This window comes from Falco naumanni, chromosome 4, assembly GCF_017639655.2.
Source record: "Falco naumanni isolate bFalNau1 chromosome 4, bFalNau1.pat, whole genome shotgun sequence".
NCBI classification, from domain to species: domain Eukaryota; kingdom Metazoa; phylum Chordata; class Aves; order Falconiformes; family Falconidae; genus Falco; species Falco naumanni.
In genome coordinates this window covers 83,214,566-83,241,887 of record NC_054057.1, presented here as the reverse complement: position 1 = coordinate 83,241,887, position 27,322 = coordinate 83,214,566, and the positions used below count along the sequence as shown (strand labels likewise).

Genomic DNA, 27,322 nt, shown 5'->3' with positions numbered 1-27,322 from the left:
TTAGACCAGCACAGGAAAAAGCCTCAGAGAAGAACTGATCACATCAAAAATAATCTAGCAATCTCAGAAAAAGAAACACCTTTTATTCCTGTGGGCAGTTGTGGTGAGAAAGGTCAGAAGCAGGGCAGTAATGTAACCAAAGCTATGGGAGCAAAGCTGGCCCAACCCAAGGCAGACCCAGCCTAGTTTTCCTCCCACCGCCAGCGATGAGGGGATGATTCCCCTTTGGACAGTTTTCTGGAACTCAGTTTCCTCCGCAAGGAGGAAAATTTGTCTCCGAGAACTTTCCGTAGCCCGGTGTTGTCCCTAGCGAAGGGTAGGGCCTTCCTCATAGCGGGCAGTTGTCCCGTAAACATTTCCCACTTAGCCAGGGCATCCACGGTCTGGTCTACTTGAGCCAGCTCCTCCTCGGAGACGTTCCTCTCTAGGGCAGCGATGCACATCTCCAGCCACAGCTCGTAATCTTTAATGACATCTGTGCACTTGGGGGGCCCGGTGAGCTGGGGCTGGCTGTGCCCCTCGGCCGGCGAACACGAGCGCTCGTCCTGTTCCAGCTCCTGGCCGAGGGACAGGGCCTGGCTGCAAGCGTCTGGCGTCAGCGGCTCGGACAAGGAGGTCACCGCCTCGGAGTCGTTCTCGCAGCACATCCCAGAGTCTGAGCTGAAGGGAAGGATGTCCTCCGAGGTGGACAGGTCTGCTGACTCCTGTCTTGGCCATGTGGACAACACCGTCTGTGTCCAAGCATAGAGCTTCTGCGATGAGAGGGGAAAAAAGGTTTGTTTTAGGGAGTGAGAGAAAGCAGGTACACCTTGCCCAATGTTTGTCTTGGGTGCCTCAGCTACAGGTGCTATGGTCCTCTCTCCAGCAGATGGGTTCAGACAGCTCATGGCTACCTTGTGGAGCAGGGGCTTTCTCTTGTCCTGTGTTTTTGGAGTCTGTGTCTGTGGCAGAGCTGCCTGCAGTCATATGTGGGCTGTGTCTGCCCTGTTCTTGAGGATGGCAGGAGAAAACAGCACAAACCCTCTCCCTGGTGTGTGGGGGTGATCTCCATGAGAGCCAAACTAGTGCCTCTCTGGAGGAAGCTGTGTCATTGTAAAAGCTCCTGAGATAGCAGTGAAGAATTTTGTTTCATAGTGGTGTTAACTCCTGGGGTAACGTGCATTTTATTCCTAAGAATAGCTCTTACCCTCTCGAGATGAAATGCACAAGTGGGAAGGCTGGGCTCCAGGAAAGAATTCATGAAAGGAAAATGTCTGAGACAATTTCCTTTTTAAATATTAAGTGCTACCATGTAACGGATTGCTTCTGGCACATTTATTTCTTATGCTTTGGGGAATGAATCGCAATGCTCCAGTCATCCCTGGATAAAAGGTGATCTCCTTGTCTGCCTTGTTGGCACGTGTTGGGGGGGTGTCTGGGGGGGGTGTTTGGTGTGTTTTTCAGCTTTTTCACACCCTTGTGGCCTATTTCTTTCTTTTTACTTTTTGCAGCTCCTAGCTGATACCTTTGCAAAGCCCTGCGGTTGCTTTAGGAAACGGCGGTGACAGAGCATGAACCTGCGATGTGGCTGCGCTGGGTCCGCGCGTGGGGTGAGCTGTGCCTTGGAGCAGCGGGCACGTCTCCAGCCCCACGGCCCCACCAAGCTCCGTTCTGCCGCTGCTCCCTCCCCCTTCCCTCCCCTACTGCTCTCTCTTCAGGCAAGTGACAGAAAGGATAAAGAGCTCAAATTGAGTGGGTGGGAGAAATCGGCCCTGCTTCTCATTTCAGTCTGCTCATGAAGCCTCAGGGAAGAATTTCATACAAGAATAAAATGGACTCTTTCAGCTAAGTTAATCCACCCTGCCCCCTTCCTCTGGGGCAAGAAAAAATGTAAAGGGACAATTTTTTCCTGCCTCATCCCACCTCCAGTAGCCCTCCCCTCCCCGTTTAAAAAACAAAGGCGGCACCAGAAGCTGCAATAGGAGCTGGGCTAGGGAAGGGGACAGCAAAGCTATTTGAAAGCTGCAACCAGCCCATGATATTATGTCTCTTAAAATTCCCAGGAGCAGTGAAACTGGGAAGGAATCACAACTGCTACTTAACCTAGTTCCCGAGAAGAGAAAAAGCTGTGGAGGTAAGGATGTGCAAACAGTACACTTGGATTAGGTAAGGTGAAAGGAGGGGATGAGCAACTCAAGATCACTACCAAAGCCCCAAGATCTTTCCTGTCTGTCATCCTTTGAGTGGTTTATTGATTTGAATTTGGGAAAGGTTTGCAGGGCTACAGCCTCTTTTTGTGTTCCCCTAATTAACTAGAAATGAATTAACCCCTTCATGGGTTTGGATTACCTGCAGGCAAGAGCATTTGAAGTGGATGCTCAACCCCAGGTAAGTCACTAAGAATGAAACCTGTTGTCTGACCCATCAAAAGGCTCCAGGTTTGGCCCTGGAAGTTTTTCAACCCCCTCTGCCGTGGCAGCGCTGTCATCCCCAGCAGCAAGGCAGCCACACTGCGCCCGAGAGCACACGCTGCGATTGACACCATGGTGAGGGTGTAGCTAACCCAGCCTCTCAGAGCAGCTCGAGCACGGTTTTCTTCTGCAATGTGGCCGCTGCACACTGACCCAGGTGCCATGTGCAGAACAGCCTGGGATGCTGCAGAAGCAGCAGGTGGAAATGTTGGCTGTGGTGGGGAAACACCATGAGAATGGGTTTGCTTTCAGTTTTCAAGATGACTCACGTTGGAATAAGTAAATGTGATGAAAAAATAGAGTGTTTCTGACTGCAACTCAGATAAATAAACTGAGGGGCTCTTCCTCCTGTGTAAGGACTGGTTTCCTGTCCCACATGCTCCTCTGCACATCACCGTGTCTCAGGCGCAGACATCAGCAGCGTTACCTGCTCCTGGCGAGGAACAGCTTTATGTCTGGCATTTCCTGTGTTTATGATGAGCGTCTGGGGCTGTTATGTGGCAGGTGGGGATCCGGGCTAGTTTTCCAAAGGGAAATGTGACCTCAGATTTGGGCTTGGCCAGCCACGACCTCTCAAAACATGCTTAACAAGTAACTTTGCTCTCTGACATTGTCTCCAAATGCTTTATGCTCTCTTCTGTCAGGTTCCTTAACTATTTAATTCATCTCTGGCATTTATATTTCCTCTCAATGCTATAGCAAAGCCTCTTAAAGAGATTATCACAACTCTTTTATACCAGCTTGTACTATATCTAGATGAGCTTTTCCTTGTCAGGGAAGCAGATGTGCTATTTGGCAAGTGTATCCTTTCTTAAGGTTTGTGTTCACTGTCACCAGGGGATGCTAAGCCAATTACAGTATTTGCTGCAGGTGTAAAGGCAAAAATGTTTCTAGAAAAGCTTAATGCTGATGGCAGTTCTCTTCTAGAAAGAAATAGGGGGATGCTAACAGGCTGGGTGTTTAAATAAACCAGATTTTATTCCTCTGGTAGCCTGGGCAATTTTAGCACCTCTTAGAAGCAGGGACCAAACAGCCATGGAGTCAGAGGCAGGTCTAACACTGCCGCAGACACACAGGCAAGCAGCAAAACCACACAAATTTGAGTTCCCCCAAGTCCTTTGCCATGTTTCCGTGTGTCTCATTCCAAGCTGAATGAAACTAGAGGCATCCCCATTCTCATTCTGCACATATCTTGTTACAAATATAACCCACAGACTTTAAAATAGGCAGCTATGGAAAATCCTGTCTCTGAACACGATGTGTGTCAGACAGAAATTATAATCAGGGAAAAGACAGAGTGCCAAGTGAGAACGATGACATTATTTCTGTTCTACCAGCCGTTTGGCTACCAAATCCTGCTTTTTAGACAGCAGAGGTAGAAAACCCTTTCTAGAGCTAAGGGCACCTTAGCACTATTTTTGGTGTTGTCTAAATGTGGTGTTAGCAGTTTTACAGATGGGAGAGAAGAGAAAAAAGATGAGTCTGGGACCCTCCACTTATTAGAGGGTAATAATTTGGGATCTTTTCTCATACTTTTAAACAGAGGAACTGCAGCAAAGTATGCACTTAGTATTTTCTCCCTGTCACTAGCAGCCCCTGAGAGCCAGAAAACTGTGGTGGCACATAGGAAAGGGCACAGATGTGGGAATGGCTGTGCTCGCTGCCGCTCTGGCATGAAACCTGCCTGCCCTCCCCACTTCATTGTCAGGAGCAGCAAAACGTGGCCGGACTGCTGCGCCATCCCTTGTTGTGAACAGCCAAAAGCCCTAGAGCTGACATGAAGTGCTACGTTAGTCACGGACTGTGTGTACAGCACCCACCCCTGTGAGGTGTAACCTTGCTTTCTCGGCACCTCGCACTGCAAGCATCTGCCTTTGACGCGCCCGTGTAACGAACGCTGTGGTTTGGAGTGAGCCGCTCTTCTCCCTGCTATGTCCCCTGGCCCCAGGGAGGGCTGGCAGGTCTGTCTCTCACCCTGTAGCGCTCAACGAGTTTGAAGCCCACAACATGCTGCAGTTTCCGAAGGCAGATGGGACATGGCTCCAGAGGCCGCAGCAGGGCTTCGTCCAGGCTCAGCGCGCCCTGCATGATGCACTGCAGCCAGCGGCAGGTCCCCAGCCCCATCAGGTGGCAGATCTCGTGGCAGGTCACCTTTCAGGAAAGCAAGAATCACAGCAGTGCATGGTCATTCCTGCTTCCACTGCCCCCTCTTCTTCCTTCTCTGCTGTTCCAGCTCCCCTGCTCCCCAACAGTCTATAACTGACTTGTTGCTCAGCCCTGCCAGTGCTCCAGCCCAGGCTTTCCCAAGATGAAAGGAGAACGTGGCTCCCCTCTTCCCAGGTAACCCAACATCCACATTTGTATGGTGGTGGAGGAGGAAGCGTGGATGTGTTGTTTAGAAGCAGCTGTGGGAAGACCCTGTAGATAACAAGTCCAGAGCAGTAGGGGGGGGGGGGGGGTGGGGGGGGGGGGTGTCTGTGTCTCTGTGTTTTAAGTCCCTCTGGGGTCTGAAAAGAGCAGCACGATCCGTGTGAGAAATCTGTAAGAAGCTATTGGCAATAATAGATCTGTGTCCTACCAGAGCAGACGCTCTTGATATTTGTGCCAAAGCAAAATCCAAGCTGGAGTCAGCTGGCCAAGCATGACTGCTTTGGGAATTGGCAACCATGAAAAGACTGAGAATGGAGGATTCCCCCCCCTCCTCCCATTGCCACCTAACATCACCTGAAATTGCTACAGGAAGAGACCTCACACTAGAAAAACCTGAGCAGATACCAGGGGATGCAGGGAGAAATGGCATCAAAGGCGTTGGTGCAGCTGCTCTGCCCGGGCCAGCTTTAGGAGAAACACTGGAAGCAGAGCTGACACGGGGGTACAGGGGAGATCCTGGCATCAGGGAGGACAGCACTCGTGAAGAGGATGTGTTGGAGATGAATGGGGTTTAAGGGCATCTGTATATAATGTACGTGCAAACTCTAAGGTATTTTTCTCATCCATCCATGTAAGCAGGTCTGGCAAGTGATCCTCTGCCCTTACGGATACCAGTGTCTGAGGAAGACACAGTCACCCCTCCCCAGCCATCCATTAGTTAACACACAGCACGCTAGATGTTCTGATTAACCTCCATACACCCTACCGGCTATCAGATCCTACTGCACATGCATCGCCTGACAAACAAGAGCCTGGGAGCTGGGCAGTCTTTGTCTCAGGGTTGCTCCCTGACGTAAGGCAAGTCCTGTAGCCTCCCTATACAGCTGATGCTATGGTTTGCTCCTGCAGCAAGGGGAGTAAGAGCTGTCTGTGTGGTGCACTGAAATACCAGCTCTTTAGGACTGCTTTAAGTGCGTGGACCTGGCTGTGATTGTCTGCATCTTCTGGGAGCAGAGCCTCATGCCTGCTTCACTGGGCTGAGACATGGGTTATGCCCAGGCCTGAAATATTTAACCCCACATGGCAAGAACTACGGGGTGCAGGAGATTGCTGGCCCTACCTTACAGCATTGGACCATCTCTTGGGCGCTGAACGGCAGTGTCCGCTCTCTGCTTTCCTTGCTGACTTCGCACAACCGTTCCTTCTGTGTGAGTGGGTTCAAGCTGCTGCAGCCAGCCTGGGGGAAATCCCCAGAAAATCTGGCAAAGCTGCAGACTCCCACTTCTGTGAAGAGAGGTGCATACAAGTTAGGCATCAGCTCTCTTACAACTGTCTCTCACCTTAGGCAGCATGACAAGAAAGCTGTTGTAGCACAGCCCCATCGAGCACACAGGCTGTGATAAGACCCACTTCCCAAAAGGTTTGTAGCACCTCAGTTACCTTTGTCCAGGTCAGGAGCCCTGACTCCCCTAATTTTAAATTGGGAAAACCTAGTTCCTCTCCTCAGGAAGTGAATAAAATGTTAAGGATAAGATTTGGCTATTCCAGTCTCCCAGGGAAGGCTTTTGGGTACAGTGCTGCCTTATTCACATGCTGTGCTAGGAGATCATGGGACACCAACCCTACCTTGTCCTGGCAGGAATTTGCTGAATGTGAAGCTCCAGGTCTCACATGGGTAAAGGTCCAGCAGAGTGAGTCCAAGGACACACAGGGCATCCATGGGCTTGTTGTTCTTCAAGAAATTCAGGACCCCATCTGGACAAATACAAGAGAGATGTTGATTAAAATGAAGCATCCCTGGAAGGCATGCAAGAGACAGAACTGTGGGGAGGAGTATGTAATCCAAGCCACAGGTGGGCAGAGCTGCTGGATTCAGCATCTTGGATGGAGAATCACGGCTGTGTAGCCCGACCGTTCAAATAAGAGTACACACAGACCTGACTTTGGAAGTGGGGCTGAGCACAGAGTTAAAACAAAGCAGAGCTAAGGGCAGAGATGTAGGTGAATTCTGTACTAACCCCTGGAAATAAGCACCTAGAAGTAGAAGAATTCCCCTACAGGCATTTCAGACCTGAGCCAGAGCAGCCGCATAGCTGCAGCCTTGGGTCTGTGCCGAGCACGTGCTGCCTGTGGTACCTGCAAACAGCTTGTCCCAGATGGATATTCGTGCAGCGCGAGTTTGGCAGCTGACAAACCCATTTCCCTGGGGAGCTGCGTGACACTTGAACCCAATTTCCTAACATGAAAGGCCGGTGAGTTCCCCACCTGTGCCAGCCAGCCAGTAATTTACTTTGGCTCTGGACAAGAGATGGGAGAAAGCAGACTACACCAAATAAACAGTGCCTTCCCGCGGAGCTGGGCCGATCGCTTTGCAGAGCTGGACCTAAACTAACAGCACTGAAAAATACAAACAGCAGAGGAAAAGGTGATGAAAGTCACTTTGTTTTTTTGTTCCTGTTTCCAGCCCCAGTGCTCTGGGTTTTCCATGGGAACAGGATTTCTCCCTTTTCACTCCCTTCCTCATCCCCTCCCTGCTCAGGCAATGAAGGGCTATTTCAGACGTTTCCAAAGGGAGGGCTCGTGCCCTCCTGCCAAGCTGGTGTCTCTACAGGCTCCCCATCCCAGGTCCTTACCTGCATGAAGCTGCACCCTGTCTGAGTCCCGGCTGTGGCGATAGCAGCAGTGAATGGAAGAGATGGGGATGGAGGGAAGGCACTTCACACGGAGTCCCAGGAAGAAAGACTCAACGCAGCTCTGGAGGGAATCCAGCAGCGAGAGCCCGGCAGGCCCATCGATTAAGTCTGAGAAGAGAAGCTCTGTTATCAGTTCCTTAAAGCCAGGGTGAACCCGAAGGTCTGAAGGGGTTCTGTGGGGTTGGCCACAGCAGCTGGGGAGGAGGAAGCCTGGTTCATTCTGAAATTAATTGCTTACTCTGGGATGTGGCAGGCGTCTCTAAGTGGTTATACACAGATATGGAGGAGAGGAGGGGGCTCTTTCTGAGAGCCAGCTCGAGGCATTAGCATGCTGTGTCGTTAGCAGAGCAGTGTGCTAGGAAGGTTGTCTCCTCTTTAAGTCATGCAGAAAGATTAATGTGGGAAAGGGTGGCTGTTTTTAATGAACCATCAGGGATGGAGCTCTTGAAATGCTGTTTTAGCCAGCATTGTTTTACATATATTGTTTTATATGTATGCACACATATATTCACAGCAAGCCTCACCCAGGAGCACACATACCATTTACAAGGCAGGTCTACTGATGGTTGTCATCGTGGCTTGTGACTCTAGACTGGGAGCACATCAGAGCCTTTGGTATTACATTTATTTTTGCTACAGCAATTGCATTTTGCAGGTTAGTCATTAGAAGAGCATGTTAATAGCATTCAGCACCACCCACCTCCCTCCTGCATCTTTCCAGGTGGCTCAGTGAAGATGCCCACATTACCTATAGGTTGCAGGTAAATATGCTTCCGATAGAAGTTCTGCTTCCTCCTTAGCATGGCGTGATAGAATGTCTCAAAGTCCTCAGGGGCATCAGGGTGGCTGAGGAGCCAGTCAAAAGCTGTCCGGATGAGCAGTGTGCAGAAGAGTGTTCTCTGCGGGTTGTAGGCTTCCGAGAGGAACAGCTTCTCCGCCCTGGAGAAAGCTTTGGCGTAGAGCTCCTGCAGGGCTGGGTTGGTGGAGATCAGCGCGTCCTTCAGAGCCCGGGGCCCGAAGCTGAATTCCTGAGCGTGTTTGCACTGCAGCATCGTGGAGGGACCCGCCAGCTGTGGCACTGCCTGCAGGAGGGGATACAACCATGGGCGTGTGACCTCACGAGGGGCCTGGAAACCTTCTCACGCTTTGCTTTCAAAGGAGTTTGCCCCAAGATCCCAGCTGCAAGGTTTGATTGGGAGCTTATAAATGCTGTACGTAGTGCTGGCCAGGAGCCCTATGCATTTACATGAGAGTAGCTGGTATAGGGTGCTCTACGTCTGCACGTATGTCACTGGTTTATGGACAATGTACCAGTAGATGGTGCTCAAGAATGCATAGCCCCATTATTGCTACCAGATGTCTGTATTAAATCAAATAAATAGTGAGATTTTTTTTGTTGTTATTGTTCTACCCTGAAGTCCCAAGAACACGGGAAATACCTCGGTGTGTTGTGCAACTGGCTGCACTGGCCCTCATGATGCTGAAAGGTGGTGTGCGCCTGCTTGCTTGGGCTAAACCACACTCCCTGGGGCTTCTTGAAGGCATAGGTCCATGGCAGGAAAGAAGAGGTAGATCTTGGCTTTTAGTTATCTATCAGTAGCCTAAACTTCTGACTTCCCTGACACCAGTGAAAGCAGCTGTTCGCTGTTGACAACTTCCTCTTAACAGCTTTTAATCCTCACTCTTAGGTACTGAGCTGGGCCCTCTGCCAGCTCACAGTGCTGTTGTCAGGCTGCAAGATGTGGGAGGGTTCGCCCAGCCTGATCCACAGGTGGGACTTGGTGTGTGACACTGGGGTTTGCTGGTGCTGCCCCTCTAGCAAGATGTGCACAGGCCCGCTGCCATCATGTCACCTTGTGAATAACTTCATGTCACACCATGTTAGCATCAAGAGCACCAGTAATGATGTGAAGTGGTAAATAAAGAGCAAATGAAATCCTGCAGCAGGAAGAAATTCATTTGGAGCATCCCAGAAATACCCTCTCCAGGGTTCTTTCTCAGGCCAGCGTTTTCCAAAGCTGCAGAAGTCAAGCACCTATTCCCCACTGCAGTGTATGCACTTACGGAGGTTCCAGTAGACCTCTTGGGAAAAGGGAGAAAAAAGAGGAAACAAAGTATAACCCCTATGGCTAACCCACATCTGGATTTCTCCAAAGATTCTTTTTTTGTAAGGAGACCATGCCAAGTCAAACTGGGAGCATTTTGAAGCAGTCCTTTGGACAAAGTTGCCTACCACAGGTAAGTGCTCCACCTGTGTACGGCAGAATGACAAATACACAGGTTTATAAAAGCACGGGGTTTCTAGGAATAAGTATGAACTTCTATTAGGCAAGTTAATGCTAACTTAAAAGAAACCAGACAAGCTTTCTGGGTGGATAAATGTATCAGCTGCTGACCATCACCATTCTAACATCATCATTCAATCACAGAAAAAAAAAAGAAAAAAAGAGAAAAAAAAAAAAGAGGTAAAATATTTTTAGGAGGAACTGGTTAAGTCTATAATTTAAGTTTCTCTGCAGCCTGGCTCTGGCAGGTAAGTGCCATTCAGTGGCCCTTGAGGGCAGCAGTATAACAAGAACATTCAATATTTAAAGAATAGTACCAACATGAGCCAAAAGCTTTCCTCAGTTTACGCAGAGAAGGCTCTGGTAGTTTCACCCTAGGAGAAAGGTGGCAGTCCATTAAATTAACACTGGATTTCTTTACATCCAACCCTTGGGGAGCTGTATGTATGTATAAGCTGGCCTTACAAAAGACTGGGGTTTTCTGAGCTTTTTTGGCACCAAGGGTGTATAGCCTAGGAGAGGGAGAGGGTAAGCAGCTTTATTTTTGCAAGCTCTGTATTGCGCTAGCATTAAAGGCTGACAGCAGATGGCATGGTGGGCTCTGGAGTGGTACAAGGGCCCTCATCCAATGAAAGTTTAGAAATAAAATCTGTGATGCTTTCTCGGCCACCTCTTCTTATTGCCCAAAACATGTCCAAATTGCTTCAGCTGGTTTTTACAGGCAGCAACAAGAGTTCGTGTGAAATTGTTCTGCATTTTGTCTCCCACATCTCTACGCTTCTGACTGGATTACAGATTTGGCAGGATGAACAGAGAGTCCAACCCCGCCAGGTCATCAGGCGTTTTGCCTTGGGCTGGGGTGAAGATTTGGGTTTTCCTAGGGCCAACGTTTCACTTGTTCTGCACAAACTGGAAATACAAACATTGTTTTTCTGGTCACGTGCAGAACGTTCACTAGGAAACAATTAGCAATGTTAAAATCATGGTCCTGCAGGATGTGGTCCTGCGAGGTACTGGCTGCCTGCTGCTCCCAGGGAAATCAAGGAGAGACTTTGCACTTGGTCCAGGCTGAGAGTGAGCTCGTCAAAGAAGATTTCTGGGAAGCCTGAGCCACTTTCCTTTGTGCTTCCTGGCAATAAATGGAGTGTGGGTCTGGGGGAGGAGGAGCTGGTTAGAAAATGAATGGATTTTTCTCTTCTAAATGGGAAGCAGCACAGAGTGGATGTATGCAACAGCAAATACAATGAGCACACAGTCTTTGGGCATGTGTTCCCCCAGGCTCTCGCATGGAATATGGTGTGAACCCAAAGCTATGGGATATACATTGTTTCCCAAGGCTTCCTAAAAAGGGACATTCACCCTGCTCCAGACAGTCCCATCTGTAACCATGGGTGTTTTGTGATGTCCACTGTGTCCAAGGATGTCCATGATTACCCTTTAGCGGTCTGAAAGCTGAAGCACAGGAATTCACTTGCGACGCCCAGTCTGGAGCGCCGCGTGCCTCCTTCTCCTGGCGGGTCTGGTTTGGCTTCCAACAGAACAGCAGCAGCCCTTTACGCCCCTCAAATCCAACACAATTACTTCTCTTCAACAAGCTTTTCTAAAATACTTCACTGGAGAAAATTCATGCTTCAGAAAAATTTTATGAACAGCTCTAGCAGTTTAAAAAAGAGGCCGTTTTACAACATTAACTATCGTAGATGTTATTTGTGTTTGATCTACTCTACGAATATAGAGTTTCATTAACTGTAGTAGTGCAAAAGGGCTTTGTAATTTTTGGCTTTTGTGTTGAGGGTGCCTTGTGTAACTCCCTGATGCAGTGCTCCAGGGGGCAATGGCACTTGAGCGTTGATATCTTTTTTTCCCCTTGGTTTTTAAGATGCTGAGGTGGTAGGGAAGTGGAAGCACCAATGCATCCTTCTGCCCTTCAGGTATATAGGAAGGAGACGACATGTCTTTAAAGTAAAAAGTGGTTAATTCGGCCTCTTGTTTAATGACAAGCCATAGGACTTGACTAGCAGGTCCTGAGGAGGAGAAAGTAAATATTTTTATTTAAAAGGCCAATAACCTGTTGTTTCACCTGAGGAAATGCTTTAAGGAAAATAATAATGTAAAGATCTGCTGCAGCTGGACACACTCACTACATCCACTCACGTGTCATTCTCTACTTTTACCATTAGAAAAAAACATCCTATTCCTAAACTGCATTTTGTCATTCCACCTTGCAGCCATCTGCCAACCTTGTAATTCTTCCCAACCCAGGACCACCCGTATTGGATCATATGAAGGAGCGATACCCATCCGCGCAGCGTGAAACATGAGCTTGTGCCCTCCTGATGCCTGCAGGGTCCCTAACAGGGGGCCAGCCTGCGCGGGGAGTCCTAATCCAGTTTATGGAGACTTCCCTCTCGTTTCTCGTATTCATATCTTTCATATTATCCATCACCACATCCGTGCAGTGCAGTGGAGACACCCATAGCCCACAGGTTTTGGCACTTGGCCCCTTGTCCGTGGCTGGGACAGCCTTTTCCAGCAGTGGGGTTGTAGGAACCCAGCTGTGGCTTCTCTGCTTGTGGCGTGTGATGTGAGGCAGGAACTCCGAGGACAACACTGGCCATAACTCTGGCTTTTGGTAACATACAAAGGTTTCAGATCAGACTGGACATATTACACAAATCTTTTTACTATGGAATTTGATGCATTTTTTTTCTCATGGTGGGTGTTTTCACCAGAAATGCCCCCAAAACCCAGTCTCAGCACGTGAAAGTTGAGCAGTCAGTATATTCCCTTTCTCACAGTAACCTGTAAATGTGCTTTATATGCAATTGAGGTTACTCATAAATTATTCTCTTTGCAAATCAGGCACCTATAAATTATTCTCTGTAATTGAAAATTACCTATGAATTATTCTTTTTGTAATTTTCAGATATGTCATTTATTCTTTATTATATTGACATTGCTTTCTTGGATAGATATGTCTGGGGCTGACAGTAACAGTGTCATTCTCAAAAGCCAAGGCGGTAGGTATCACACAGTGCAAGTTCATTTGGGATATTTCAACAAGATAGAAATGGGCTTGTGTGCAGAAAATCCATGTTGTACAGGTCCAAAGAAAGGCACTCACTACATAATGGATTTGTTTGGTATTATATGGAATTTGGCCCTTGCGTTGAACAGATTGTATTTATATATATATATTAAGCTGGTTATTCTAAAGTTGTTTATTTTATAAGTCAACTTGTAAGTAACTTCTAACTCTGACTCTCTCAAAGCATACACGCACTGCAGGCTGCAGATGCACAGAAGGAGACTCATTCTGTTTCCTTCCCCCCTCAGCCTTTGTGCAGTATTTAGAGGCAGAGTCACTTAACTGGGCTCTTTGGATGTCAGAGGGACATTAGCAGAGTCTCTTAAAAGTGATTAATTGCCCAAGTTAGGTGCTGTACCGTAAACAAGCAGCGATAGTGCAGAAAATTCATATCCAGTCAACAGACATGAAGAGCCCAGAGCAAACATAACAAGCGTTAACTAATTATCAACACATGCCCTAGTTGCTTAATAGCTCTTTTCCTGAGACTTGCAGTTGGTGCCTGCTCCTGCTACTCTAGGAGCAGTCTCTCCTTGCCAGTATCACACAGATGACAGCCCGAAAGCAATTTTCTCAATTTATTCGTTGACATGTACAGAAAGAGATTTTTCCTGACTGAGAAGCTGAACTCCCAGTGGGTAAAAAAGTCCAGTGGGATGGGACAGAGGGAGGACACAGGTGTGTGAGGGCATTTAATTCTGGTCCAAAGAAAATTCTCACTAGTGCAGCTCCTTCCTCGAGGACCCCAACGCAGCCCCCTGCACAGAGCCAGGCTTTGCCTGCTGGAGAAGCCCAGCTGCTGGGCTCAGAGCAAACCTCTTTCGCCAGGGTCAGACCTGAAATGTGGCAACGCTCAGGGGCTGGGGGGGCACTTCAAGATGCTCTGCGCTTCTCAGAATCCATCTCCTCTGCTCCCAGAGAAAGTACACCCTGGCCCTGATCATCCCCATGCTTGGACCCACAAGGAGCCGTAGCATCTTCTGTTCACTGTGCATTAAATGGCCACAAAACAGAGTCAGACCTGTGTCTGTGCCAGACTATAAAGTTAGATAAAACCTTTTGGCCCTGTGTACTGCCAAGTCCCGGTAACAGTTGTGTGTAATGTCTGTAGAACATGTTTGTGACTCAAAACCAGATGGTTTTTGAGGTCCCTCTCAAAAAGAGTCATTCCTGGTGCTGTGGAAACCTTCAGGGGTCCACACATGCGCTTACTGGGAGGAGAATCTACCCGTCATGTTGGAACGTTAGTGCCACAAGGCTCAGTCCTGGAAGTTTGTCCTCACACAAATCTTCCTCACTAATTTACTTGGACTGTTGGACAAGTCAGATGTACAACTTGTATGCAGAAAAGTTTGCAGGATTAAATACTAGATTTATAAATGTCATTAAATACTTAAGCTGGAGACAGATGCTTCCATCTGTTCTTGTTTAAGTATGTTTAAGTGTTCTTAAGTGTTTAAGAACACCTACACATCCACTTTCCCCTTAGTTTTGTTTTGCATTAAAGCCTGCTTTCTGCCATATACTTTTCTTCATTTGAATATGTATTAAGGGCATACATTATCCCTAGTTTCAGTCTTCTGTTCTCAGGATGTTATTTATTCTGTGCTCATACATAATGCTACCTTTTCCTTAGTGCCGTCTATTTGAGGTTCTCTAAGCGTCATACAAACATTCATGAGCTCCTCTGTGCTACACTCCAGGAAGTAAGCTGACAGTATATGATATATGCTTTTCCCCTCCTCTCCCATTTATGCATAATTTTCAGTGTTTTCTGTGTTCAGTTTAGTCTGGTTAAAGTCTCTGCGGTGCTTCCCCCGTGCATATGTGTGGCGATCGGCTGGCTGCGTTCTTCTTCCCTTACTCTGACACAAAACAAACCTCTACAATCTACTAGCCGGTTGCTGCGCATTTAGTAGCCAAAGACCCAAAAGGACGGAGCAACACCCACCAGAGCTGTACAACAAACCCCACACTGCAGAGATGCCCGTGCTCTCCTCATTCACAGCTCCGGGCACTTTGCTCTTTATCGTAGTTGTCTAGACAGGCTAAATGGTTTCTGCGAGACAAGCCCAGCATTCGCCAGGAAAGAAGCTGCGTTTTCCATACAGATGAACCCCCGAACAGGTATGGCTGTGGTAGGTACTCCCTGGAGCACAGAAGTGGTTCATCAGGCGGTGTAAATGCCCTGTAACGCTGTGCCTCCTCCCAAGGCATCAAGTGCTTGTTAGGTGGTGCTGCCAGGTGGGGATGTTTATGTGCATTTTATAGCCGAGGAGGAGGGAGTCGGGGGTCCAGGGTAGTGCTGTGGCCACAAAGACAGCATGGCTCGGGGGGGACAGCAACAGACCCCAACCCCAAGATCCTTCAGTGGCCAAGTGGTGCCCTGGCCACCAGCCAGCTGTGCCAGCCCGGAGGGTTCCTGGGGGAGAGGCATGTTCTGGAAACGCTGCAGGAGCGGGTCCCGCGCCGGGGACACCCGGGCCCCCCGGGCCCGCTGGTTTGGAGAAGGGGCAGATGCTGCTGCCCCCCGCGGCGGGTGGCTGCTGCGTGGGGAAGGACCACGGCCCCCAGCACCCCGGCACGGCGCATCGGGCACGGCGCCGGCACCCCAGACCCCCGGGAGGCTGCACCAGGGAGGGACCCGGCACTCCAGGAGAGCGGTCCGAGCGCGGCCCCCCGCCCCCCGCCGGGGGATGCCCCGGGCTCGGACCCCCGCCCCCGGCGACGGTGCAGCCCTACGCGTGACCCGCCACCCCCCCGGGGGAGGACGCCCCGAGCGCGGCCCCCATCACCCGGGCAGCGCTGCCCGTCACCCGCGGAGATGCCCCGAGCCTGCGCTGCCCCGCCGGGGGGGCTCCCCCCGTCCCCCGCCGCCGGCCGCCCCCCTCCCCTCCCCGCCGCGCCGGGCTGTGCCCTCCCGCCGCGGGGGGCGGCCCCCGCGCCCCCAGCCCCCGGGGAGCGGGGCAGGACTCACCGCCCGCCGGGCCGGGGCTGCGGAGCCGGGGAGGTGCGGCAGGGCCGGGGCACCCGGCGCGGGGCTGGCGAGGCGGAGCGGAGCCCGGCAGCGGCGGCAGAAGGAGGAGGAGGAGGAGGAGGAGGAGGAAGAAAAAGGGGGAGCAAAGGGGGGGGCTCAGCCCCTCCGCCGGGAGCCGCCTCCCGCCGATGCGCGGGGCAACCGCCGGGGGCGCCCTGGGGGGGGCGGGGGCGGCTCCGCAGTCTGGGGGGGGGCGGGGGGGGAGGTGTCCGGGGAGGGTCGCAGGCTGGTGACAGTGGCAGATCCCGCCCGGCTGGCTGGAGCCTGGGAGAGCGGCGAGAGCCGTCAGACCCGGCGGGGGGCGGCGCGGTGCCGACCGAGCCCGGGGCTGGGCGAGGTGACAGCACCCGGCGGCCACCGGCCCCGTCGTCTCTGCTCGCCACCAGCAATCGCGACGCGTGGGTGCCTGGGGACCACAGCGCTGGTTACATACTGTGATGCCGGCGACCGATGCCATCTCCTCCATGGGAGCCGCGTCTGCATTTGCCTTGATTCTTCATTCATCTCTCCCACATGACCTGGATGCGTCTCTGTGTCCCATGATGTCCTTTAATTTGGGAACATTATCTGCTCTCGGAAAGGTTAATCATCTTAAAGGAGTGCATCTCCGTTTCTCATCTCTTCATTCATTCCAGCTTTCATGTTTTGATCCCTTCAGTGCTTTGATCCCTCAGTTCTGCCATCCCTAGATGGAAGGAACCAGGAATACCCTGGCTGGGACCCAAGCATGTCCCTAAGTGACATAAGCTGAAATTAGGAAAAAATATATAGTTTACAGCCTCAGGAGCTGTAGTGGTCCTGGCAGCCCCCGTGCTGTCCCCACACCCAGCGCAGCCGAGTGCCTTGCAAGGGCGGGCAGAAATGTCCTGCCGGAGCCGAGGTGGCCACAGATGCCCACGTGCAGTGGGGTCAGTGAGCACCAGGACAAGACCCTCGCTGTGTGCCGCAGCCTGCCGCCCCCGAGACCTGCATCACTCTTAAGGCACTGACAGCATCGCTGGGGAAAAATTGCCCTAATTTGCTGCTGTCATAGGCCAAGAGATGAAGCAGCAGCTTATCCCAGCAGCGTCGGCTGCTCGTGAAGCCCCTTTGTGGGAAACTTTCCTGAGGGTCAGGTGGGGGGAGGGCAAGAGGGAGTCCGAAGCCTTGCAATGGCATCATCCTCCACTTCGGCTGCTACCCCAAGTGCAAGAGATGCCCTCTGTGCAGTTTTAACTGGTTGCTGCTTGTAATTAGAGTTTATTTGCATTAATTAACTTAAATTAGCTATTTGCAAGTTGCTCATAGTACACCATCAACATGTTCAGAACCACACAAGCCTCAGAGAGCTGGCTCCTGCCTGGAGGAAGCCTTGAGCTAAAACCAGACAAAAATACTGTCCCAATACAGCGTGATCCAAAATGCTTTTTTTTTTTTTTTTTTTTTTTTTTTTTCCCCTAAGAAACCTATTGCACTTAAACTTAATAATTAATATTTGGCTTAGTGGCCAGACCACTGACTGACCAGCAAGGTAAACAGGACTGGTGTTGCTATTAAATGCACTCATAATGATGCATTTATCGATGCGTTTATCCTGGGCAGACCCAGGAGGAGCTGGGCAGGAGGTTACAGTGAGGGTGATGGAGACCAGGGGCAGAGCCAGTGATGAGGAAACACCCACACAGTCACTCTTTGACTTTTTAGGAGGCTAGTGGTTTTATGAAGAGACCATCAATACGATGGGAGGGGAAAAGGGAGAAGGAGGTGGTCAAAAATAGGGTGAGATGACAGCCAGGAGTTGGAGAGGGCAGATGTGAGTGAATCAGAGGGACTAAGGCTGGGGAGGGAGTGGAAGAGCCCTGGGATGGCTGCCCTCCGCTTTAGCTCAGCTGTGATTAAAGCTGGTCACAGCAGAGACGTGGTGCTTGCCACAAGCGGCCTTTATCTGCAGTGAGCAGCAGCAATCATTATGCTGCTTCTGAACTCAATTGGTTATGCCAAGCTGCGTTTCCCAGAGAGGCCACGATCCATTGCCTCCGTGTAGAAGGATGTAAAATAGAGGCGCGTGTCTGGGGTAGGTGACTGCAGGAAACTTCATGGAGCAGCACGTCCTCAGGGGGAAGCAGAATGAAAACATTCCCAAAGTGATGCCTAAGACTGGATTTTAAGCAACTGTGGTTGTTTTAGCTGAAGAAAATTGTATAGCGATACATAAACAGCTCCACAAGGAAACCAGGCAGGTACCCAAGAGCTGTTTAAGCCAGAGAGAAGAGACATGGCCCAAGCCCACAGCTGCAGGTTGAAGCCAGACACATTGAAATGAGGAAATAGGTGTTAACTTTTTAAGAATGAGGTTGATTAGCTGCTAGAACAAATTACTGGGGAGAGGGAAAGTCTTTCCACATGGTAGTGTTTTCTAATCAAAGTAAGATGCCTTTCCCCCGATGGGCTTCAGCCAAGCACGTGTTCTTGGGTTCAGCAGAGCTGGGGTGGGATGAAATGCAGAAGTCTCTGCTCTGAGGAGGTAAGGTGACTGTGTGGTCCCACCTGGCCTTTGGGAAACGAAGACTCTGCTCTTGGTGTAAGTTTCTAAATCCGTCCTGGATAGCTGTGGTGATGCTGCACCGGGCTGTTCCCTTTGAACAGCAGCTGAGCCAAGGTGGCCAGGGGGTTGCTGAGACCCAGCCTGTCAGGGGTGGGGGGGTTGGTGCAGACCTGTGTTGGGCCTCTCTGTGTTTGTCACTGATGTTTGTTTGCTGATGTGAGGCTGCTGGGTGCCTGGCTGGAGGTAGGTGACCCCCAGGCAGCATCAGTCAGTGTCCCTAGGCTGATGGTGAGTGAGCTCTGTGCTGGCAGCCGGGGCCTCTTTGGTTCTGCTGCTGACCTGCGGTGTGACTGGGGCAAATAATTTTGCTTCTGACTCCCAGATGCATTTTCCAACTTTGCTTGCCCTTTCAGTTTGACCAGGGTTTTTGCGGGGGCTCGCTCCTGGTGGGGTTATGCTCTGAATATCAGTGCAGTTATTTTTCAGAAAGCGAACTGCTCACTGCAGGTGCAAAATATTCCCCTGTTATTGGAGTTCTGGCTATTCAAATGTCAGGGTGTTATTTCTGCACCTTTGTAAACACGAGGCAGTGTTGTAGAAGGGACCAGGATGCCACTTCATTTGAGTTTGTGCTGCCATTACAAAGCATAAATGCACAGGAGCAAAGTTTCTTAAAGTTTGGGTATTTATAGCAGTCTGGAGAAAGCCATGTGTGTTGGGCTCTTGTTGTCTCTCTGCTGGTCAGCCACAAAGCATTGACCCCTGTTTGGGCAGCAGTGCAGAGCTACGAGCAGCCACTTTGCTGTTGGTCCTAATGCAATTACATTAGTCTCATCTTTGGACTGTGCTGTGCAAAAGGAGGGGAATTAGGGAATGCACACACAAAAAAATATAAGGATTTAGTCTCATGATACCACTTCTACGAAAACGAGGTGGCTACAATATTTTTTGGGAGTAACGGGCACAGAAACCAAGAAGTGAGATCTGCGACATATTAATGGCAATGGAAAGGAAGAGGAGAAACAGGACTGACTGGTTTGCAGTGGAGATTGAGAGTTACCCTCTGGGAGTTACTGGGAGGGTGCAGCATGGGCCTGTCTGGGGACAGGTTTGCTCCCTCTGCAAGCTGAAGATGTGGTGGCATGTTTCAGGTAGGCAGAGGGTCTGAAGAGGAATTATTAAAGGGGATGAGGAATTATTAAAGCAGAATTTCACCTTGAACAGGTGAGTCTGAGGAAGACAGGACTGCAGGAGCTTTGTGCTTCCTCACCGAAATCTGTTGTTTTGGCTCTCTGCGTACACAGAGGGTGTGAAAGGGACTAGAAATGCTCCTTGTCTCTTCTACTTGATACCCTAAAAATGCGGCGTATTGTGCTGGTGCCCTGGAAAGCCCCCCCCCCCCCCTCGCCCAGCTGCCACTCTGGACGCTGCCCAGGCCACCCCCGCCTGCGTGCCAGGACGTGCCCTGGGATGCTGCCCTGTGCCCTGTCCATCACCCTTCCCCAGAGAGCCCTATGGATGAACCTCCTGGAGGCATCAGTGAACAGCGGTGGGCGGGTGGTGCTCCAATTTCCCCAGGATTCACCCAAGGAAATCCAAGTGAAGCAGCTCAGATCGGCAGCGGTGGACAGCTTCCCTCCCTCAGCTGGAGGCAGTGGGAGAGGAGAGCAGCAGGCACCTTCTGGTAGGTGATGGAGTGGAGACATCAGCATCCCTAAAGCGGTGCTCGTGCTCCATCTGGAAACACACTGGACCAGCCCAATTGCCCCTCTCTGCTGTGTCCTGGCACGGTCCAGGCTGTGTTGGCAGGCTTGGGGAGGAACATTAATGAAAATAAGTGTTTGGCGGGGGTTCCTGTAGTGCCACAGACTTTAAGAAACAAAACGAGCCCAGCCCTTCTTTGGTTAGCGAGCCAGTCTGCTGCCACCAGCTGATGCTGGAGGAAAAGATAAGAGAGGGAGAAAGGGAACAGCTATGGAGCGAAGATGAAAACACTGGGCAGAACATCTGCGGGGGAATGAAAGGGAGCCATTTATTTGCAAATAAGTTCCTAGATCGTGCTTCCATGTGCGTCCTGGGCTGCTTCTAATACTAGGGGTTTATTCAGAGTGAGACTTTTTACTGGTGTTAAAGGCTTTGGAGAAGAGGCTGTCAGCCCACAGAGCTAGGCAGTAGCTGGTGGTCCAAATCTGTCTCATGCCAGTCTAAGGAAAATTTGTTTTATCCCAAGCTGTGCCCATATGGAGGGTCGTCTTCCCTTTTTACCACTGATTTCGTGTTTGAAGTCTCTCTGTAGGAAGTCAGTGTGGATGCTCCATGATTCATTCCCATGAGGAAGCGTGATTTCAGGCCCCCATATGGTCGCAGAGGCAGAAGAGGGGGCAGATATATATTTTTACAGCAAAGAGAATGCAACTTGGGTGTACAAATTTGGCCTGATGTAGAAGATCTGGGCAATGTACAAAGTGTTTCTTAATTCTTTGTTTGTTTTGTTTTTGTGCTTGCTTCCTCTTGGCTCCCAATTAGGCTTTAGGAGCAATGAGGCTGCTGCCTGAGCAATCCATCCCAGGATTTAAACTCAGCCTGATATCTGCTCTGTGTGTTCCCTGGGATTCAGCAGGGTCCACCTATTGAGGCCAGCAGAAATAGCATCTCGCTTCCTGGTTTCAGAGGAGGTGTTAAGTAGGACATAGTTAAATTTGGGATTATTAGTAAGAGAAGAAGGACAGGTATTTCTTTTTAAATGCTTTGGTTTGACAATAGATCTTTGGGCAGAGAACTGCCAAGTGCTGCCTTTTGTAGAGGGCTCAAGGATGAGATGTCTGCAGTAAGGGAACTGTCTCTGATGCAATGACTTATTGGGCAGAAGTAGATAGTTGGGAGCATTTCAAGTTTTGATACGTGTAGCCCTGCCTGGCACCCAGCCCTGCAGCATCTCAGTCCAAGGAGTATCTTGCCGATATCAGTGACCACTATAGGGCTGGGTCACATCCTGCGTCTTGGTCTACAGGAATCCGGGGATCAGTGTGTGACAGGGCAGGTGGAAGGGTTCTTGGTGGCATCTGCATTTTAAGGTTTATCAGAGTTTTCCCTAAGACAGAGACACAGAGACATCACGTTTCACATGGGCAATGATCTTCTCGGAGCTGTAGAAAGATGTGCTCCGCACAGCAGAACGGAAGGCTGTGAACGAGAGGCGAAGCCCCGCAACGAGCTGTCTGCATAATTAAAAAGCTGCAGTGAGACGGAATAGGAGATGGAGAGGAGCGATAGTTGGAGGCAAAGAGAAACAGAAGTGCTTTCAAGTATTTCGCTACAGAGATGACTGGAGAATTTGCCAGGGGCCTGATACTCTCCTTGCGCTGTCCTCGCCAGGTGACTGTGCAGCCTGGTGGGCACCGGCGTGACCCAGCAACCTCCAAATGCTGACACAGGTGTGAGCCCTAAACCCAGCTCAGGTGTAAGGCATGGAGAGTCACAGAGCTGCAGAGTTTTAAGTCAGAGCTAATATCTGTGTCTTGTTGGACTGATGCATGGCTGTGACTTTTTTGACACTTTTTTTGGCTTTTTTTTTTTTTTTTTTTTTTTGCTCATGGGTAGCCTACAGCCTGCGCTGCTCTGGGCTAGGTGATGCTCTGCTTGCACCCAGTGATTCTGCGAAGGTGGCAAAAGGCCAAGTGCTGTCACTGGAAACCAGCTGCAAATTAATACACGGTGTGTGATTAATGTGCTTTTAAAGTACATTCATGTCCTGTCGCACTGGCTGTGGCTCTTGTGTCACATTTGGTGTTCTCAGAACATTTATTAGCCTTACAGATCCCTTGATTATTGCTTTCTCCTTATAATTAAGCTATGAAACTCAGCATGGTGCAGCTTATGCGGTATTAATTCATGGCTGGCGTATTCTGCTTGTGCCCTAGGATAAGGCTAAACGCTGGCAGCTGGATTGCTGTCGGCACAGTTGCTATTCTGAAATTCTTTAATATGATTATAAAAATCACATTCTGCCTGCATACAGGCAGCTCAGGGCTCACCGCTGCCACAGACAGTAGTGAGATGGGGTCTGAGTTCCCTGGGAGCAGGATCTGCGCCTAGCAGCGCTGTGAGATGGGGCGTCCTCCTGCCCCCGGCGCTGGCTGATGCTCTCGGTCGGTGCTGTCAGCTCTGCTAACGCATCTCCACGTGCTCCCTGCTCGCCCTTCTCAGGGTGTGCCTGTGAAAATGTGAGTCTTGCAAGCCCGTTCTGTTTCACCCCTTTTTCTCCTGGCTTTTCTTCATAAGAGGTTTAAGCTGAATCCGGATTTCCTGCAGCTCCGCATCCACTTTGTGTCGGCAGCAGCTGCGGTGGCGGTTTGAAGGGTTTTCCCATGGCTGGGCGCTCCTGCCCCCGGTACAACAGTTCCACAGTCTGTGTGGCCATGCGGTGAGCTGTGCGGGGAACTAAAATATTGTAACCTGTGGCTGGTTTAGTTTTTTATCCCCCCTCCCCATTCCCTTCTTGGGAATTAGTTGTAGGAGTGTGCTGAAGGAATGGGAGCTCAGTGCTACTGGGAGGGAAGTCACTGGAGTGCCCCAGCACCAGTGCCCCAGCGGCTGCTGGCCCAGGGGTAAGGGCTGGAATGCAGAATTGATGAAATCTGCTGGGCTGGGTGTGGGGCCGCTTGCCGTCTGCATCGGGAGAGCCCAGGCAGCTCTGCAGCCGCTCCCTTGGGATGCAGAGCGGGCAGTAAGGGGCCCTGGTGGCTCTGCCCTCTGGTCTCTACATCTGCTGGAAGTCCTACCAGACTTCAGCTGCAGGGACAAAGTGCTGGGGTGCTAGCTAGTGAAGAACACAAGTGTTGGTGTCCCTCATCTGCTCTGGACACGAGGGAAAGAGCCTGGAAGCCGTAGGAGCTGGGGCACGGGATGCCTCGGTTCTGCATGGACCACAGATGCCATAACGTGGCGGCAGCTCTGCGCGGCAGCCCGTGCCCCGGTTATACATGTGTGCACGCTGCTCGCGTTATCGATTGTGACTAATCAAACCGTTTCTGTACAGACCTGAATGCTGATCATCTCAAAGCTTCTGTTTCACAAACAGTGCCAAAACCTACGTGCAGGATGTAAAGCCGTAGTGCAGAAACTCTTTGAGCTCAGATGTTTCCATGGAGATGGATCTTTGATCTTGCTGTAATAAATAAAGGGTGGAGAAGATGCTTCCAAACTAGGGAGGAAGGCAAGGCTGATCCCTGTGGGGCAGAAGCTCTCAACAGGAATTAGGGTGACAGGAGATATTTCTCTTTTTTTTTTTTTTTTTTTTTTTTTTTTCCTTTTCTTTTTTTTCTTTTCTCTCCTCTATGATGCCCGGTCTGTAGTAACAGTGAGGTTGAGCTGTCTGCCCGCCAGCACTGCGGCGTACGCAGTGTACGTGCCTTTCATCCAGCCAGCCAGACGGTGTGCTACACCTTTGAGCTGGCTCGTTTAATGCTGCTGAAAAGTCAGACCTTTGTCTGCACGGCAACATTCACCCTGTGCTGCGGGATTCAGAGAGCAGCGACACAGGGGTTTAATGCTGGTATGAGACATGCTCGTCTTCTTGGCTGTGGCCAAGCAATCTGAGGAATAAGAACAGCTAGGGAAAGTGCTGTGTTTATATAATCAAGGGATCTGTAAGGCTAATAAATGTTCTGAGAACACCAGATGTTCAAATGACCACCCAGCCCTACAGTGTTCACTGTCATCAGCATGATACTCCTTGGGCTGAGATGCTGCAGAACTGGGTGCCAGGCAGGGCTGCACATATCAATATAATAAAAATATGATAAAATATAGAGGGGGGGTGGAAATCACATTTTACACTGGCACAATGTGCAAAAATAGAAGTGTTTAGGATGCTGACATGGAGACAGTGACCAAAGGCAACAGTCAAGCTGGCTTTATCCACGTGGATGAGCTTTGACTGCTCTGGCGACTCGTGTGTGTCAGAGCTGTCGGCCGGCGCAGGGCTGTTACTCCTGGCACTGGAAACCGAGGCTTCTGTGGATGGAGCCGAAAAAGAATTCATTAGGAAAGGGCATAATTAGCTTCAGTAGTCGCTGAGAACTGCGGCTTAATGTGGTCATAGGCACTCTGGCGGGATATGTCACGCCACGATGTGCTGCGTCAGCAGCCAAAGCTGGTCCCTCGTGTTGGGGTGCCTGGATGTGCCCGTGCAGCTCTTGTGAGCATGCTACGGCCAGTGTGTCTGCCAAGCTGTGCACGCCTGTTTGTGCTTTTCTTGCTCTATCTGGCAGCCGGGTGGTGGCTTTTCCTGGTCACTTCTGATCTGCTCACAGGATGCTGACAGATCTGTCCCATCGTTTCCGCTACCAGCATGGCATCAAACAGTTTTTTCTGCAGCATGTGAGAGCACACGGGGTGAGCAAGCTATTGTATACAGCCTGTTGCAATGCTCTTTTTTTTTTCCCCCCTCTTTTCTTAAAAATGTATCTTCCTCAGATGCATCAAGCTGCCAGTTGTGCTAATTAGGGTCTCTCTGCGTTAGGGGTTTGCAGTGCTCCTCCCAGGCAAAGTGATGCTTAAGTACCTGTTACGGTCCTCCCACCCCGTCTCATTGCTGTTTTCACCGGAGCAAGTGACCCTTCGTGCCTTGCTGGATCCCAGACTCTTTAACAACTCGACCATTGCTTTATGTAATATTAAAGATACTGTATTTATAAGGATGTATGTTGTTTGCAGCTCTGAAAAAGTTAACATCTTTCCTTGATATCTCTGGTGTTGAACACAGCCCGCTGGTTCACTTTAGAAGCTGACAGGGGAAGTTTTGTTGATTTTGTTTTTTCAAACGACCCTTACGGAAACTACCGCCTGTTTTTCAGAAATAGACTGTTTAGCCAAGAAAGCTGTGTTGTTGTTTATACACGACTTCACTGGGACGAAAATATGTTTAAAGAGCAAGCGATATTATAGATACCTTTAATCAAACTCACTTCTAGTGTTTTCAGTGGAGGCTGTAGCTTTGTTTTTGCGAGCCTTTTTGTCAGAACCTAAAGCATAAAATATTCTGACAGGTCAAAGTTAAGGTTACTAGACAGTAAGGAAAAGTGTTTTTATCGTCAGCTACATGGATGAGACAGGATTGCTGTGCAGCTGCGGCTGTTGGTCCCCTGGCTGTGACAAGCCTGTGCGGATGCTGTCACTTAGCAACCATTGCCATTTGTATTTTAACTGCAGCTTTTTGGATGTTGGCACATAAGGAGCGTTGTAATCACGAGATCAGTCCCATCAAAGGTGTTTGGTTTTGAGGGCAATGGGCTCCAGGGCTCACCTGTGCTCCTGCCCAGCCTATACAAGGGTTAAATCAGAATTATTTCAGGTCCGATGGCTAATGCGGCTTAATAAGGGTTTATTTTGGAACTGGCTTGGGTGGACTAGGCCGTGTTTCAAGAGGGACAGCCTGGCTTCGCCATCTGCCAGACCTGGTTCTGCCGCTCCTTCCTGCTGGTCACAGCTCAGCCCAGGAGCTGGTCTGAGGCCAAAGCTCTGGGCGCGGTGGTGGGGGACACACACCAGCCAGGCAAACCTGGATGTCCCTACAGACAGCAGTGCGAGCCCCCTGCCCCCTTCAACTGACCCAGCCTGAAAGCTCAGGGAACATGGTGTCAGTGGAGATGGGAAACATGAGGACCAAGAGATAATGAAATGGGAGAAGTGAAGATCTGAAGGTGTATCTAGCGGTTAAGGGCAATCCCCACCTGTCTCGCCCTGGAGAGGGGCTGCCCTGCCATGGTTCGAGCCCTAACGCTCTACAGGAGCTGGTTCAGGCTGTGATTTTACTTTACACCTGATCTGGTCTCATCGGGCTGTGTCCCCCAGAGGAGCGGGGGCACCTCTGCCCCAGGCAGCAGCTTCCTGCCCTTGCACGGAGTTTAACAACCCTGCAACTGCCGAACAAGCTTGGTTTGGGTGGGTTGCTTTGGGAGGCAGCCATGGGAAAGGCGCCCTCGCAGCTGTTACGTGTTTACAGTAAATAAGCACATTAAGCTGCTGTGCTCTAAGCAGAGACTTGACATTGATATTACAGATAGAAATGCTGGTTTTAATTTCTTTTTGCTTTAACTGGAACAGTTGTGTAATTGCACCTGTAGCATTGCAAGGACTTTTGATGTGGACTACTTGTTTCCCCTTCCATCTGAGGATGTGTTACGTGTACCCATGATGTGTGTTTGCAGGTACTCAAAATGCTGTGCATCACCAGCTTTGTTCCACCTTGCTCAGGCAGACACACAGCTTCTTTGAAAGCAAGCCCTTCCACTTCCCTGTGTGCTGGCGTGCCGGGCTAGAGACAAGATCTGTCCTGTCTGTGGAGAAGTGCGTCTGACGCGAGCCGAGGTCTGGCAGGGTTAAAGCGGTGCTTTATTTGTCAGCAGGGGACAAAACCCGCTGCTCTGAAGGGAAATGACACAGACTACAGAGGTGCTGCCACTGATCTGTTTTTCCATTGTAAATTGCTGAGAACTTCTGCAGTGAAGCTGGTTGACGAGTTTTCTCTTTAACACACACAAGGTTTTTAGAAACCTTGATGAGTATGTATTGAAAGGTAGAGCAAATTTTATTAGAGGAGGACAAAAGAAATTGCAAAGGTGTGTGCAAGTTGATTTGTAATCACAGATCACATATATCTAAGCTAAACCAACAGTCTTAGACATTTGTGGCCCATTTTTGACTAAGTTGTGCAATTAGTATAATTAGACAAAGAATACTCTTTGGATTTTTAATGTCCAGTGTATTAAAACAGAGAATTAACAGCTGTTCTTTTGGCAGCTTTTATAAGGCAGTTGCTGGTGTTGGGCTGAGCCAAAGATGCCGATTGCCCCGTGTCTGAGTCCGAGCAGTT

General features: G+C 50.1%; 1 protein-coding gene across 1 annotated transcript; it reads right to left on the bottom strand.

The window, feature by feature from the left end:
• Positions 1-111: 111 nt before the first annotated feature.
• On the bottom strand, positions 112-8,763 carry AMZ1 (archaelysin family metallopeptidase 1). The gene is made up of 6 exons (XM_040592159.1): positions 8,262-8,763; positions 7,454-7,621; positions 6,447-6,575; positions 5,941-6,104; positions 4,425-4,601; positions 112-752 (listed from the first exon to the last, which is right to left on the bottom strand). The coding sequence occupies exons 1-6, from the start codon at positions 8,563-8,565 to the stop codon at positions 183-185; spliced, it is 1,512 nt and encodes a 503-aa protein (XP_040448093.1). The 5' UTR covers positions 8,566-8,763; the 3' UTR covers positions 112-182.
• Between the last annotated feature and the right edge of the window lie 18,559 nt (positions 8,764-27,322).